The sequence below is a fragment of the Rhinoraja longicauda genome, chromosome 6 (assembly GCF_053455715.1).
Source record: "Rhinoraja longicauda isolate Sanriku21f chromosome 6, sRhiLon1.1, whole genome shotgun sequence".
In the NCBI taxonomy this organism is placed as follows: Eukaryota; Metazoa; Chordata; class Chondrichthyes; order Rajiformes; family Arhynchobatidae; genus Rhinoraja; species Rhinoraja longicauda.
The window spans coordinates 62,971,098-62,986,132 of NC_135958.1; the positions used below are offsets into that span (position 1 = coordinate 62,971,098).

The 15,035-nt window shown below is 42.4% G+C and overlaps 1 protein-coding gene across 1 annotated transcript in view; it reads left to right on the forward strand.

The window, feature by feature from the left end:
- The window catches only part of fbf1 (Fas binding factor 1), a 62,891-nt gene extending 50,454 nt beyond the window's left edge, over positions 1-12,437 (forward strand). Inside the window, exons 25-30 of the mRNA XM_078401583.1 lie at positions 1,299-1,484; positions 4,114-4,290; positions 7,177-7,314; positions 9,433-9,550; positions 10,448-10,587; positions 11,853-12,437. Coding sequence (XP_078257709.1) covers positions 1,299-1,484; positions 4,114-4,290; positions 7,177-7,314; positions 9,433-9,550; positions 10,448-10,587; positions 11,853-11,936 — 843 coding nt within the window. The 3' untranslated portion in view covers positions 11,937-12,437. The remainder of the gene's footprint in view (positions 1-1,298; positions 1,485-4,113; positions 4,291-7,176; positions 7,315-9,432; positions 9,551-10,447; positions 10,588-11,852) is intronic.
- The last annotated feature ends 2,598 nt before the right edge of the window (positions 12,438-15,035 follow it).

The window sequence follows — 15,035 nt, forward strand, 5'->3', positions numbered from 1 at the left end:
AGACTGTAGAATGCAACGCCCAGACGTCATCTTGGTCAATCCCTTGCGATTGAGAATTGCAAACTTTTACAACAGTTTTCTGTGATGGCCAATGCGGCCAGAGTGGTAACCACAAACTCTTCCACACCTTGGATAGTGATAGCAGGCAAAGTGGATGATTCGATAGGGCCTAGGTGAGATCCTGATGCATGGCCGCAAGGCTCCCAATAACACTATGAATGTTTCCTTTTCCACCTGAAGTGGTCAAAGGCCAGAGATTCCCATGAGACAGTAGGATTTCTTTATCTGACATGCACTGGTCATAAAGTCATATTGTGTGGAAGCAGGCCCAACTTGCCCACGCCGACCAACCTGTCCCCATCCACACTAGTCCCACCTGCCTGTGTGTGGCCCATAAACCTCTAAACATATCCTATCCATGTACTTGTCGAGTTAGATTACGTAAAGGTAGCAGATTTTCTTCCCTGAAGGAAATTTATGAACCAGCTGGGTTTCTATTGAGATCTGGTGGTTTCAGGACTGTTTCTACTGACACTGGCTTTTGCTCCTCGTTAACTAAATTGCTGACTACTAAAGTGTGATTTGAATTCAGATCTCTCGATAGGACATTTGGAATATCGTGTGCAATTCTGGGAAAGGGTGTAGCGGAGGTCTACTACAATGTTGCCTGGATTAAGGGGTATTAGCTACAGGGGGAGGTTGGACAGACTTGGATTGTTTTCTCTGGAATGCCGGAGGTTGCGGAGATACCTGATAGAATTATATATAAAAGTATGAGAGGCGTTGATGGGGTGGACTGTCAGAACCTTTTCCCAAGGATACTGGTTGTGGCAGATATGATAGTGGCATTTAAGAGATATTTGGATAGGCACATGGATTTTCAGGGAATGGAGGGATATATATATATATATAAGAGATGGTTTTGGCATCATGTTGGACATGGACATTATGAGCTGAAGGGCCTTTCCTTGGGCTCTACTGTTTAATGGTAATTTGTTCAGGCTGCTGAATTACTCATCTAGTGACAACTACTATGCTGGTGTTCCTGCAAGATTCCTTACCTGCCCTGCTGAGTGTTTTCAACACGTTCTGCTTTTATTTTATGTTTCCAGCATCGCCTTTTTTTGAATTTTCATTTGCCATCAAGTCATGTAACCTGTGGGTGAAATGTTGGACTGAAAGAAGCTTATTTCAGTAGAGAAACGAGGAGATCTTCCTGTAGATCAGTGGAGATTTCCCAGTGTAGAGTCTATATTGAAAGATGCTTTTCCATGTTACATTCCGTGTTTCAATCTCAGAGTGCTTTGCTGGGGGAGCAGCAGTCGGTGATGCAGCGCTGTGCAGAGGAACGTCGGAGACTGGCTGGCGAATGGGCAGAGTTTCACACACAACACAAACTGAACAGTGGTCGGATAGAACGAGATACTAACCGTTCCCTACAGCTCAATGCACAGCAAGAAGGAGCAATCTTCAGCCTGGCAAAAGTAAGTGAGAAACATGTTCCTCTAATAAAGCAATAAATCTCTGCTCAGTCTTCAGATGCAGGGTTGGGTTTGGGTTTCTGCTGGTTATTTCTCAATCTATCCATTATTCCCAAAACTAGAGACTTGAACCCAAGGGTGATTAATATGGGGTTTAACCTATCTTAGAGATAGCGTAATCTTCTCTTGAACTGGGGTCTGGTATCATGTAAACTGATAAAGCCTGTTCAGCAGGATTAACTACGGTGAGGAATGGGTGCAGAAACATGAAGCGGAGATAGATGGCACCAGGTAACACTGCCTGAAAAATCACTTAAGCAATCTAAGTTCTCTACTGCGATATAGTAGTGCAATGAAGTTATGGACTAAGAGTCAGAGTTCTGGATCATTGATCCAGGGACAGAAGCAAATAGGAGTAAACGGGTCCTTTTCAGAATGGCAGGCAGTGGCGAGAGGAGTGCCGCAAGGCTCGATGTTGGGGCCGCAACTGTTTACCATATATATTAATGATTTGGAAGAGGGAATTAGAAGCAACACTAGCAAGTTTGCGGATGACACAAAGCTGGGTGGCAGTGTAAACTGTGAAGAGGATGTTAGAAGGATGCAAGGTGACCTGGACAGGTTGAGTGAGTGGGCAGATGCATGGCAGATGCAGTATAATATAGATAAATATGAGGTTATCCACTTTGGCGGCAAAAACAAGGAGGCAGATTATTATCTCAATGGAGTTGGGTTAGGTAAGGGGGAGGTGCAGCGAGACCTGGGTGTCCTTGTACACCAGTCACTGAAAGTTGGCGTGCAGGTACAGCAGGCAGTGAAGAAAGCTAATGGAATGTTGGCCTTCATAACAAGAGGATTTCAGTATAGGAGTAAAGAGGTACTTCTGCAGTTGTATAGGGCCCTGGTAAGACCACATCTGGAGTATTGTGCACAGTTTTGGTCTCCTAATTTGAAGAAGGACATCCTTGTAATTGAGGCAGTGCAGCATAGGTTCACGGGAATGATCCCTGGGATGGCGGGACTGTCATATGAGGAAAGATTGAAAAGACTAGGCTTGCATTCACTGGAGTTTAGAAGGATGAGAGGGGATCTTATAGAAACATATAAAATTATAAAAGGACTGGACAAGCTAGATGCAGGAAAAATGTTCCCAATGTTGGGCGAGTCCAGAACCAGGGGACACAGTCTTAGAATAAAGGGGAGGCCATTTAAAACTGGTGAGAAAAAACGTTTTCACCCAGAGAGTCGTGAATTTGTGGAATTCTCTGCCACAGTGGAGGCCAAATCACTGGATGGATTTAAGAGAGAGTTAGATAGAGCTCTAGGGGCTAGTGGAATCAAGGGATATGGGGAGAAGGCAGGCACGGGTTATTGATTGGGGACGATCAGCCATGATCACAATGAATGGCGGTGCTGGCTTGAAGGGCCAAATGGCCTACTCCTGCACCTACTTTCTATGTTTCTATGGATACCATGTCAGGCAGTTGAGAATGTAAATTCAAGAAACTAAACAATTGTCATGATTTCATTAAGAAAAAGGTTGGCATCAGTAATTGTAACCATGATACAGGCAGATGAGCTCAGTTTAACAGCTTCATGTTCGTCACAAACATTGTAGGCCGAAGGGCCTGTTCCCGTGCTGCACTTTCTGTGTACTTTACGGGGTTGTTGTAAAAATCCACCTGGTTTGCCAATGTTCTTTGGGGAAGGAAATTTTCGGGCCTTACACCCTCCACACTATATGGCATTGGACTCACCAATCCACAGTTCTGGCCAATTAGAGATGGACAATAAAGCCCCCCTTGCCAGAGATGTGTACATCAAATGAAGGTCCAAGAAACGGGACAGAGGGTGGTTGTGGCACTGGAGGTATCCCAGAGGTCCTGATGGCCTCGACCGACTTCACTTTGACTTGTTCAGAACTTTACGTATTATTGGAGGAGTGGATCATGGAGTTAAATATACATTATTTCCAGGGATTAGTCTTACTTGGATCTGAGCATTTGGTGTAGAGCCACTACTACTTTATTGACCCCAGGATTGAGCCCAGCTGCTTCCCCATAATCAAATGGTTCCTGTTATTTGATAATACTGGCAAAAGCAAATCAATTATATAACTATGATGTCTACATTCAAATGTACACAACCCAAAAAACATTGCAAATTACGGAATCATAATGACTTAAAAATGAACAAAATCAAACTTTATATCCCCATCATTTAAACTGCCTTAGTGTATTCAACGTTGAGTTTAACAATATGCAATATGAAATAGCAATATGCAATATGAAATAATAATAATAAATAGTGATTCAGTCTCTTAGACATGTTCCTTCACCTATCACATCACCACCCACTTGCCTTGTATCATTATTCCTTTTGTTTTACTCTGCATTGTAAAATCTCTAGGTAGACACAAAATGCTGGAGTAACTCAGCAGGACAGGCAGCATCTCTGGAGAGAAAGAATGGGTGACGTTTCGGGTCCAGCACTTTGTGTCTAAACACAAACACCTTTTTGTTTGTTTAGGTCCTGTCTTTTTAGGTAACAGCTCCACGGCTAACAACTGTATGTTTTAAATATATAATTACAATCACTAACTGATGATACCATGTCTGACATGTACCTGCAGGAACAAGCTGAAATTAAAGTAAAAGTCGTGGAACTGAAGTCAAAGGATGAACAGCTAGCCCAGGAACGAGAGGTCCTAAATCAAGAGCGTCATGAACTACAGCTGGAAAAGGAGAACGTCAATGCCATGGCAATCCGTATCAAGCAGAGGGCTGAAGAGGTCGACAACATGAGCAAGGTGTGAAAAGAATGGCTATTCAAATTCATTACCCGAGTCAAATTTCTACCCGGATAAAAACATCTGACAATTTAGTTTTTGAATTAAATTAAATTTATTCCTTGAGAAATGGTTAAACCAGAGAAAACATGAATACCATTTTCAAGTGATGACATTAGAAATTGTAAGTCTGCCACTGAAATAATCCTCATATCTTGACTGAAGATTACATAATACGATATAGAGGGAGTCATAGAGGGATACAGTGTGGAAACCGGCCCTTCGGCCCAACTTGCCCACACCGGCAACATGTCCCAGCTACACTACTCCCACCTACCCGCGTTTGGTCCATATCCCTCCAAACCTGTCCTATCCATGTACTTGTCTAACTGTTTCTTAAACGTTGGGATAGTCTCAGCCCCAACTGCCTCCTCTGGCAGCATGTTCCATACACCCACCACCCTTTGTGTGAAAAAGTTACTCCTCGGATTCCTATTAAATCTTTTCCACTTCACCTTAAAGCTATGTCCTCTGGTCCTCAATTCACCTGCTCTGGGCAAGAGACTCTGTGCAAAAGACTTTGTGCATCTCCCCGATCTATTCTTCTCATGATTTTATACACCTCAATAAGATCACCCCTCAACCTCCTGCGCTCCAAGGAATAGTCCCGGCCTACTCAACCTTTCCCTATAGCTCAGACCCTCTATTCCTGGCAACATCCTCATAAATCTTCTCTGAACCCCCTACCAGCTTGACAACATCTTTCCCATAACATGGTGCCCAGAACTGAACTCAATATTCTAAATGCAGCATTCCCAACGTCTCATACAACTGCAGCATGACCTCCCAACTTCTGTACTCAATACTCTGACTGATGAAGGCCCACCAAGTCCTCATCGACCAGCACATTAACACTATCCTACACACACTGGGGACAATTTTACACATACACCAAGCCAATTAATCTACATACCTGTACGTTTTTGGAGTGTGGGAGGAAACTGAAGATCTCGGAGAAAATCCACGTGGTCACGAGGAGAACGTACAAACTCCATACAGACAGCTCCCGTAGTTGGGATTGAACCCGGGTCTCCGGCGCTGTAAGGCAGCAACTCTACTGCTGCGCCACCTTGCCGCACTCTTTTGTCTCGTACCTTCTGTCTTGTCATCACTGGCCTTTGTCCTACCATCTGTCTATCAAAATACCCCCCCCAGGTCTTCTGAGGTCCTTACTAAAGACAGATTTCATTGAATTGATTAACTCCAGTGTGATATTCTGCCATTACTGTCAACTAACAATGTGATCATAGGTATCCTTCACAGTGCTGTGAAGTATATTTGCTCACTAATAACCTGTTTACTAATGTTCAATTTGGTTTAACCAGGACAATTTGGACCATTCCACAAATGGATCCAAATGTAATAAAGAGCTTAATTTCAAAAATAAAAATGAGCTTGTGTAGCTTACAACCCGACAGTATAAGCATTGAATACTCCAATTATAGGTAACATCTAACAACACTCCCCTCCCCCTCCTTCCCCTCACCCTCCTTCCCCTGAACCCTAACTAGATTTGCACTCATTTCTCCCCTCCCCCTCCACCTACCGTCTGCCTGATCCACCATTCAATAAAAGCATGGCGGATCTTTCACCTTTGCAACACTCTTGCACTATAACCTACATTGTCCAACCATCTACCTTTCAACAAAAACCCTCGGCTGTGTTCACCTATTACCTGCCACGGTTTGTCCTGCCTCTCCCCTCGTCTAGCTGCCTTTCCCCCTCTAAAATCAGTCTGAAGAAAGGTCCTGATCTGAAACATCACCAATCCATGTTCTCCAGGGATGCTGCTTGACATGCCAAGTTACTCCAGGACTTTGCGTCTATTTTTCAGCTTAATTTTAGAAGCTGAGACTGATTGCTTTTTACACCAAGGCAGAACTTGACTGTACATAGTATCAACGGACAATGGTATTAGATGCTTATGATGTCCACCTCTCCCGTCCTCTAAAAGTTGCATATTATGTGACTTGCAGACATAGTAGTAATACCTTCAAAACTCAGGCTGCAAAACTGAGAAAGCAATAGACAATAGGTGCAGGAGGAGGCCATTCGGCCCTTCGAGCCAGCACCGCCATTCAATGTGATCATGGCTGATCATTCTCAATCAGTACCCCGTTCCTGCCTTCTCCCCATACCCCCTGACTCCGCTATCCTTAAGAGCTCTCTCTTGAATGCATTCGGAGAATTGGCCTCCACTGCCTTCTGAGGCAGAGAATTCCACAGATTCACAACTCTCTGACTGAAAAAGTTGTTCCTCATCTCAGTTCTAAATGGCCTACCCCTTATTCTTAAACTGTGGCCCCTTGTTCTGGATTCCCCCAAGCCTAGTCGCTCCAGTCTTTCAACATATGACAGTCCCGCCATTCCGGGAATTAACCTAGTAAACCTACGCTGCACGCCCTCAATTGCAAGAATATCCTTCCTCAAATTTGGAGACCAAAAGTGCACACAGTACTCCAGGTGCGGTCTCACTAGGGCCCTGTACAACTGCAGAAGGACCTCTGCTCCTATACTCAACTCCTCTTGTTATGAAGGCCAACATTCCATTGGCTTTCTTCACTGCCTGCTGTACCTGCATGCTTCCTTTCAGTGACTGATGCACTAGGACACCCAGATCTCGTTGTACGTCCCCTGTTCCTAACTTGACACCATTCAGATAATACTCTGCCTTCCTATTCTTACTACCAAAGTGGCAGACGGCCATCATCTCAAGGATAATCACAGGTGGGCAATAATCACCATCACACCTGGGTACAATTTGGAATCTTTGATAATTTATGACAATTATCTTTCCATGAGTGAATTTAAAAATATTGTGTCAGTCTCTAACCTCTTTCCTTGCAGCTTGCCTCTCAGAAGTATGAGGAAGGGGAACAAGCATTCATGGATGCTAAACGGGTGGAGTCTGAGCACCAAGCACGACTGCATGCTATCCATCTAAAAATGGAGAGACTTCAACAGCAGGAGCAGCAGATACACCAGGTATGAAAGGAGAGAGAGTGGAATTATTGCCACAGCTTCACTTCTTACTTGGAGGTGGTGTTTCAGAGAGGGGACATATTGCATCAGGCATCATAGTGATATCTGATCTGTTTAGATGACATGCAAAGCAAAGATTTTCACTGTACCTCCGCACACATTACAATAATAAACCTAAAACATTTGTTGCACAGAATGTACGGTCAGATGGTGCAGTGGAGTTGCACATTAATCTTTCATTTTGGCAATCTGGATTGCTTAAAGGAAGGAGACGGTCTGTTAATTTCTGCCTCTTATTCAATATTTATAGCTTAAATAATGCAAGATTGATGGAGAAAATGTCATTAGAACACCATGACATCCCTTTTTTGATTGGAGCAGAGTAGAGGAATCTTTATTTTTTTACTTTAAATGTACAACTGAGGAGCCGAAGTAGATCATGTCCCTTCAGCCACCTCTGGTGCTTCACAAATCATGAGTGATATTATTGCAACCCCCAAATTAACCTTTAAACAATGGCCGCTGGTTCTAGATTCTCCACAAAGGGAAACATCCTTTCTGCATTTACCCAATGATGATCGCTCAGGATCTTGTGTTTCAATTAAATCAAATCTCTTCTTGCTCTTCTAAATGCCAGGAAATACAATGATAGCTTATTCAAGCTTTCCTCGTAAGATAGCACACCTATTCCACATAAACTTTCTCTAAACTACTTCCAACATTTATTTTATTAAACAAGACTTAAATAAGATATAATTCTCCTGTTAGGTTCTTACCAACGCCGCATAGAACTGAAACATGGCCCATTGTTTGTTATCTATTCCCCAATCTCGAAAAAATAATTTATTAGCAATTTTAATATAAGTATCTGCAAACTATCCTTTTGTGAATTGTGTGCTGTTATTCAGAGCTCTGAAATCTCTCATAAAAAAAAAGTCTAAATGATTTTTGGTTTTCCTGTAAAAATGGACAATGTCACATTTGTTCACATTTAATTCCATTGGCAAGATCTTTGCTCATTGACAACCTATCTTTCTCCCTTTATAGCTTCCTTATGTCTTCTTACAACCCTCTTACTTACCTATCATTAAAAAAACAATTGATCCTATGTTTGATGCCTTCATCCAATTGTAAAAGATTGAGGTAATCGTTGATCCCTGTGGCATAACACCCAATATGTTCCGAAACAGAAAAGGACCAATTTACTTCTACTCTCTGTTTCCTATTTGTCAGCCACGTTCTATCTCTGCCAATACCTTCTTGGAACATAGAAAAGTACAGCACAGGAACAGGTCCTTCGGTCTACAATGTCTGTTCCCAACATGATGTCAAGACCAACTTTTCCCTGCATGCACATAATCCATATCCCTCCAATCCCTGCATATCCATATGCCTATCCAAAGGCTTCTTAAATGCCATTGTTGTATCTACTTCCACCACCACCCCTGGCAGTGCATTCCAGGCATCCACCAGCCTCTGTGTGTCAACGAAAATCCCCTGTACATCTCTTTTAAGCTTTGCCCCACTCACCTTAAAGCTATGACTATTTTTCACTCTGACATTTTGTTTTTCAGTTTGGCATCTTATTAAATCTCCCAGAAAATCATATCATATATCCAAAGACGTACAAGTATGTAGGTTAATTGGCTGGGTAAATGTAAAAATTGTCCCTAGTGGGTGTAGGATAGTGTTAATGTACGGGGATCACTGGGCGGCACGGACTTGGAGGGCCGAAAAGGCCTGTTTCCGGCTGTATATATATGATATATGATATGAAAATCCAACTATAGTGCATTTGTTTATCCAAAGCAGATATTGCATATTCAAAGATCAAGACTGCATACTAATTAAAGGAACATTATCCTGCACTAATAAAGGATGCTGCTTGTGACAGTGAATAAAATGAAAAATAGCATTTATATACTGCCTTTTTATTTCTCCTGGATATCTTAAAACTCTTTACAAAAATGCATATTGATGTGCAGCTGCTGTGTAAAAAAAAGGAGTTGTGCTTTAGTCTAAGAGTGCAACATGGAAGTGGTTAATGCTGTTAAAAATGAGGGAAGTGAAACAAATAGACCATGCAACATCTCTTTTGACAAAACTCAATTTAATTTTCAGGAACGCCTGAATCTAGTCCAACAACGACATCATTCGCCCACACCTGCAGTAAAAATGCCTGTCAAAACGCTGGGGCCATCCATTAGAAATCAAATGGTATCCATGGTAAACCACTCGTGTAAGTGCATTTATTGAAACCACAACCCCCTGGTGGTGGCACCTTTCATTAGTTGTAGTCGTTAGAATGTAGCTCTCAATATAAATATCTAAAAGGTTATTTTGTGTGTGGAAATAATGCAATGTAACAAACAAAGTGGAGTGGGTGTGGCTGTCGCACATATGCTGTGGGTCCATCAGTTTTAAAAATAAACTGATTAATATTTCAAAACCAAATTCTGATAAACGGTTCGTTAAAAATATCAAGCTTATCTTTCCATGAAATCTGACTGCATTTCTCTTGCAAATATGCTACCCGGGCAGTAGAGTATTTCCAACATTTGGGTTTATAACATTTTAAAATACAAGAGATCCTTATACATCACTGAAGTGTAATTCAAGTTTGAGAATACTACAGCACCTGCAGTTTAGCAGTGAGGTTGCTGCGCTGAATCAGGCTGACATTTCCAATGTTAAAAATGATGAGGGAATCGATCTTCCTACTCTCCTCACTGTAAAGTGGTTAATCATTTGGATCTACATTTCCCAAATCTTTCAATTCCTTTAGTTTTGCTTTAATTGGTCAGCGTATACGGTCCAATGCTCCCTCTGACATTGGTGAAAGGTTTTGGCAGTAAGATTGTAAGTACATAAACATAACCAGAAGTCTCCTTTCTCCTCAGAACAATTCATAAAATTAAGGGCTCATCCTTATGCATCAAGAAAACATTGGTTCTGTTTTTTTGATTGATAATTTCCAACTGCAAACAGTTTTTGGTGTAGTGCTACTTGTATCTTTCAAGGTTTCAAGGTCAGTTTATTGTCACACGAACAAATTAAGCCAGGTACAGTGAAATTCGATTTCACTACGTTGCAACAACCAAAGGTAAAATTTGAGTACTGCTCATTCCTCTTTCAGATCTTCCTCCAGTGGGTAACAATGCTTATCAGGGAACACCTTGGAATTCTGGATCAGTTCAAAATATTAAGAAACTTGTTGGATCTGAGGCTTCGGACTTAAAGGCCAAACTTGCTATTTTCAAACATGTTGCTGAAAAGGTGAGGTCCATTGGTGTGTGAATAAAAGCAGAAGCGGGGATAGGCTATTCAGCTACTTCTGCCTGGTCCGCCATCAATAAAAGCATGGCGGATCTTTTACCTTTGCAACACTCTTGCACGATATCCCACATATGTTAAATTGTCTTACTATCTGAAAAACCTATTGCTCTCAGTTTTGCAGATGCTGGTTTATACCAAAGATAGACATAAAATGCTGGAGTAACTCAGCGGGTCAGGCAGCATCTGGAGAAATTGGGACAGATGAAGGGAGAGAGACTGGAAGTGAGAAAAGACCAGGACATATCAGGGGTGGCAACAAATGACCTTGGGCAGGGTGGTTCCCTAATAGGTCAATTGTTGGCTCCGGATGGTGGGATCCCAAGATCCCATTGTTACAAGCTGTGGAACTGGTTAATCAACTTTTAGTGGATGGAGGGAGTGGGAGGAGGGCCTAAATCAGCTTTTAGGGTGGTCAGAGATATACAATTTTACGTAAGTGGAAGTCGACAGTCTTGGTGATGAGGTCCAATATGATGCTGACACAAAAGTGTGATTTGGTCTGAGGGAATGACTGAACGTGAAACAGAATCAGTAGCTAAAGGACAGAGTTTGCAGCTGGGACATTGATCTTCCCAAAATTGAATTGCAGCACATAATGCCTTTTCTAATGTCTCTCCAGATAGTGAATACTGAATGCAGATGTAATCAAGAGAGGTGGTGGAGAAATGGAGATAGAACCTGACCTGATCCCTAGAAATGCTGAAGAGGTGCAGATAAGCATTTCACATCACTTTCGATAGAGATCTTGGGTTAGTGACAAGGAGCATGAACTCAGGGTAATTTACCTCCCCTTACACCAAGATCAGGAGGGTTGCTGTGCAACTACCATGACTCTAGCCCCCCTGCACCCCTCTTCTTCCACTAAATGTTGATTAACCAGCTCCACAACTTGTAACAATGAGATCTTGGGATTATACCATCCCTAGCCAACAATTGGCCTAGTTGATGCTGACCTCAAGCTTTTATTTTATCCTGTTCAGTTTTCTGGAAATAGAAGAGACGGTCCAATAGCAGCTGAAAGCTTGAGGATATCTTGATGGACATGGGCTAAGTTCATCACAAACAAATTCAATTTGTTTAGAAATCAGATTACACAGCTGTGAATAGAATCTACACGTTCTAAAATAATCCCGCCTGGATCAAACTGACATATAGTTAACCTAATTGTGTACCTTTGACTCTTGTCATTTTCTCTCCTTTTACAGGACCGTGACTTCCTTGAAGATGAGCAGTTCTTCTTAGAGACACTGAAGAAAGCTCAGTATAAAATACTTCCCCAAACAGCATGAGACCAGATGTAATGCTGCTCTTTAATTGTTCACATTTATTTATAAATCCCTTTGCGTGTGTGTGTACGTGTAAATGTATGAATTGTATAGCTTTTTAAACTTTATAGTTTTTTTACATTTTTTACATTTACATTTTTTACAAAATTATGTCAGGTACATCAAAATATCATTTTGTGAATGAATTATGTACCTGACCATTCCAGTGGTAACAAGTTCCAACACATCCGCTGGCTTGGATGCTGCTCAATCTTTGGCACAAATTTAGACTGTTCTATCAAAATCATGCAAATCAAGTAATTACAAATGCATACCTTGGATGTAGATCACATTATCAGCAGCTGGCGGACTGATCTGGCAGTGGTTTAGGCTACCAGATTTGTAACTGTACTTTTCCACTGGTTACGAACCAAAACCCCATCTCTTTACACAAGCAGGACTTTAAGGATGGTCTGATTTATTTTTCTGAACCATGCAATTTTGTGTCACAATAAAAAGAACTTGTCCACAGCCTATACCTGGTTCCTAGAGCACTAGTGTTTTATTTCTTGATAAATTATTCATGTCGCGTAGGTTATTTTTCTTGGAACACTTGATACTGGAACTTTGTCCCACACTAATGCTATACGATGAAAAACAACTTCAAAGGAAAAGGTAGAAGACAACTGAGCAACAAACAACCAGCTGGAGGAACTCGTGGGTTGAACAGTATTTGAGGATGAAGAGGAATGGTTGCTGATTACGGTCTGGTATTGAGTATCAACACTTGATTTATCAAATTGTATTAACACAGAAACATAGAAAATAGGTGCAGGAGGAGGCCATTTGGTCATTCGAGCCAGTACCACCATTCATTATGATCATAGCTGATCATCCATAATCAGTAACCTGTTCCTGCCTTTTCCCCATATCCCTTGATTCCGCTAGCCCCTAGAGCTCTATCTAACTCACTTTTAAATTCATCCAGTGAATTGGCCTCTACTGCCTTCTGTGGCAGACAATTCCACAAATTCACAACTCTGGGTGAAAAAGTTTTTTCTCACCTCAGTTTTAAATGGCCTCCCCTTTATTCTTAGACTGTAGCCCCTGGTTCTGGACTCCCCCAACATTGGAAACATTTTTCATGCATCTAGCTTGTCCAGTTCTTTCATAATTTTATACGTCTCTATAAGAAATATTCTTTATATACAAATATTATAATTATTGTCAATCATTGAAATTCCTTCAGTTGCCCAGATAGTACTAGTATTTTTTCCTCATAGGAAACAGGAGTAGGCCATTTGGCTAATCATGGCGAATCTCACATTGGGACATGTTCCTGCCCCATCCCATATCCTTGAATACTCAGACATCCACAGGTAAGCATAAAGGAGCGGGTTCGGGAAGTTCTTACTGGTGATGGGATCGCTTTGTGGGTACCGAAAATGACAAAGAATGATGTGCTGTACTCTGTGGGCAAAAGGTGAGGACCAGGGGAGGTCATCACCAGTAAGAACTTTCCAAACTCACTCCCTTATGCTTTCCGTAAGGACTGCTCTCTGTAACTCATTGGTTACACGTACCTCCCCACCCAACCATCCCCAGATCACTGTTTTGGCTGGGGGAGGTGGGGTAAAGACTATCCACAACTGGGGATGGGGATGGTGGGGGTGAATGGGACAGTAGTGACCGAGCCTCCACACTCTTGTCAAGTGTGTAACTACCAAATGCATCTGGATTGGAGCATTAAAATTCTTGTTTGCCGTAGCTTTACATGCACATTAACGCATCAACACAACAGAGCTCATCCCCTGACCCCAGGCCCACATCCACCTTTAACCGGCCTGTTGGCAATCTTCGCCTCCACTCCATCCGTTGTGGCTTATGTGAATGATTCCTGGAGGTATGTTCCACATCAAAATTCGGAAGTACCTCCGGGCTCTGATTGCTCCTCACCACCATTGCAAGTAGCTCCTCCTGCTGCTGACCGCCCGGATGGGGGGTTGATTGAATATTGATTTCTCTAACGTCAAGTAAACCTTGCTTTCCTTCTCACTCGGTCCATCCCTCATCCTAGTTCTCCGACTTATTTCACTGTCCTGATTGTATGCCTCGTTGTCACCTTCCCCTCAGCCAACAATGACCCATTCTCATAGGCCCATTGTCTGCCTGGGCCTACGTGATCTCCTGGGTGCCAAAAACCTTAACACCCCTGCCCATTCCCATGCTGACTTCTCTGTCCTGGCCTCCTCTACTGTCAGAGTGTGGCCACACTCAAATTGGAGGAACAGCACCTCTTATTTAGCTTGGGCAGCTTACAACCCAACGGTATAAACGTTAAGGAAAAAATTGCAGATGCTGGTGTAAATCGAAGGTAGACACAAAATGCTGGAGTAACTCAGCGGGTCATGCAGCATCTCGGGAGTGAAGGAATGAGTGAAGTTTCGGCTCAAGACCCTTCTTCAGACTGATGTTGATTTCTCTAACTTCAAGCAACCATTGCATTCTCTCTCCCTCTCTCTCTCTTCCTTCCCCACTGTAGTTATTGTACTTGTTTCATTGGCGTCCTGGGTGAGTTTCATAAAGTCATGAGTGATAGAATTTGGCCATTCGCCCCATCAAGTCTACTTGCCATTCAATCATGACTGATCGATCTTTCCCTCTTAACCCCATTCTCCTGCCTTCTCCCCAGAATCTCTCCCATCGGCTTCTTTGTCTGTAACTCGTTTTCACCTCGCCCACAGGTAACAATGGATGGACAATCCACAAAATGCTGGAGTAACTCAGCAGGTCAGGCAGCATCTCGGGAGATAAGGAATGGGTGACGTTTCGGGTCGAGACCCTTCAGTCTGAAGGAGGGTCTCGACCCGAAACGTCACCCATTCCTTCTCCCTAGATGCTGCCTGACCTGCTGAGTTACTCCAGCATTTTGTGAATAAATACCTTCGATTTGTACCAGCATCTGCAGTTGTTTTCTTATACCACAATGGATGGACTGCTTCCTTGATCACCGTAACTATTTTTTTGCATTTCTTGTCTTTACTTTGTTCTATATCGCCGTCTATCTCTCGTTTCTCTCTCCCCTCAGTCTGAAGAAGAGTCATCACCCATTCCTTCTCTCCA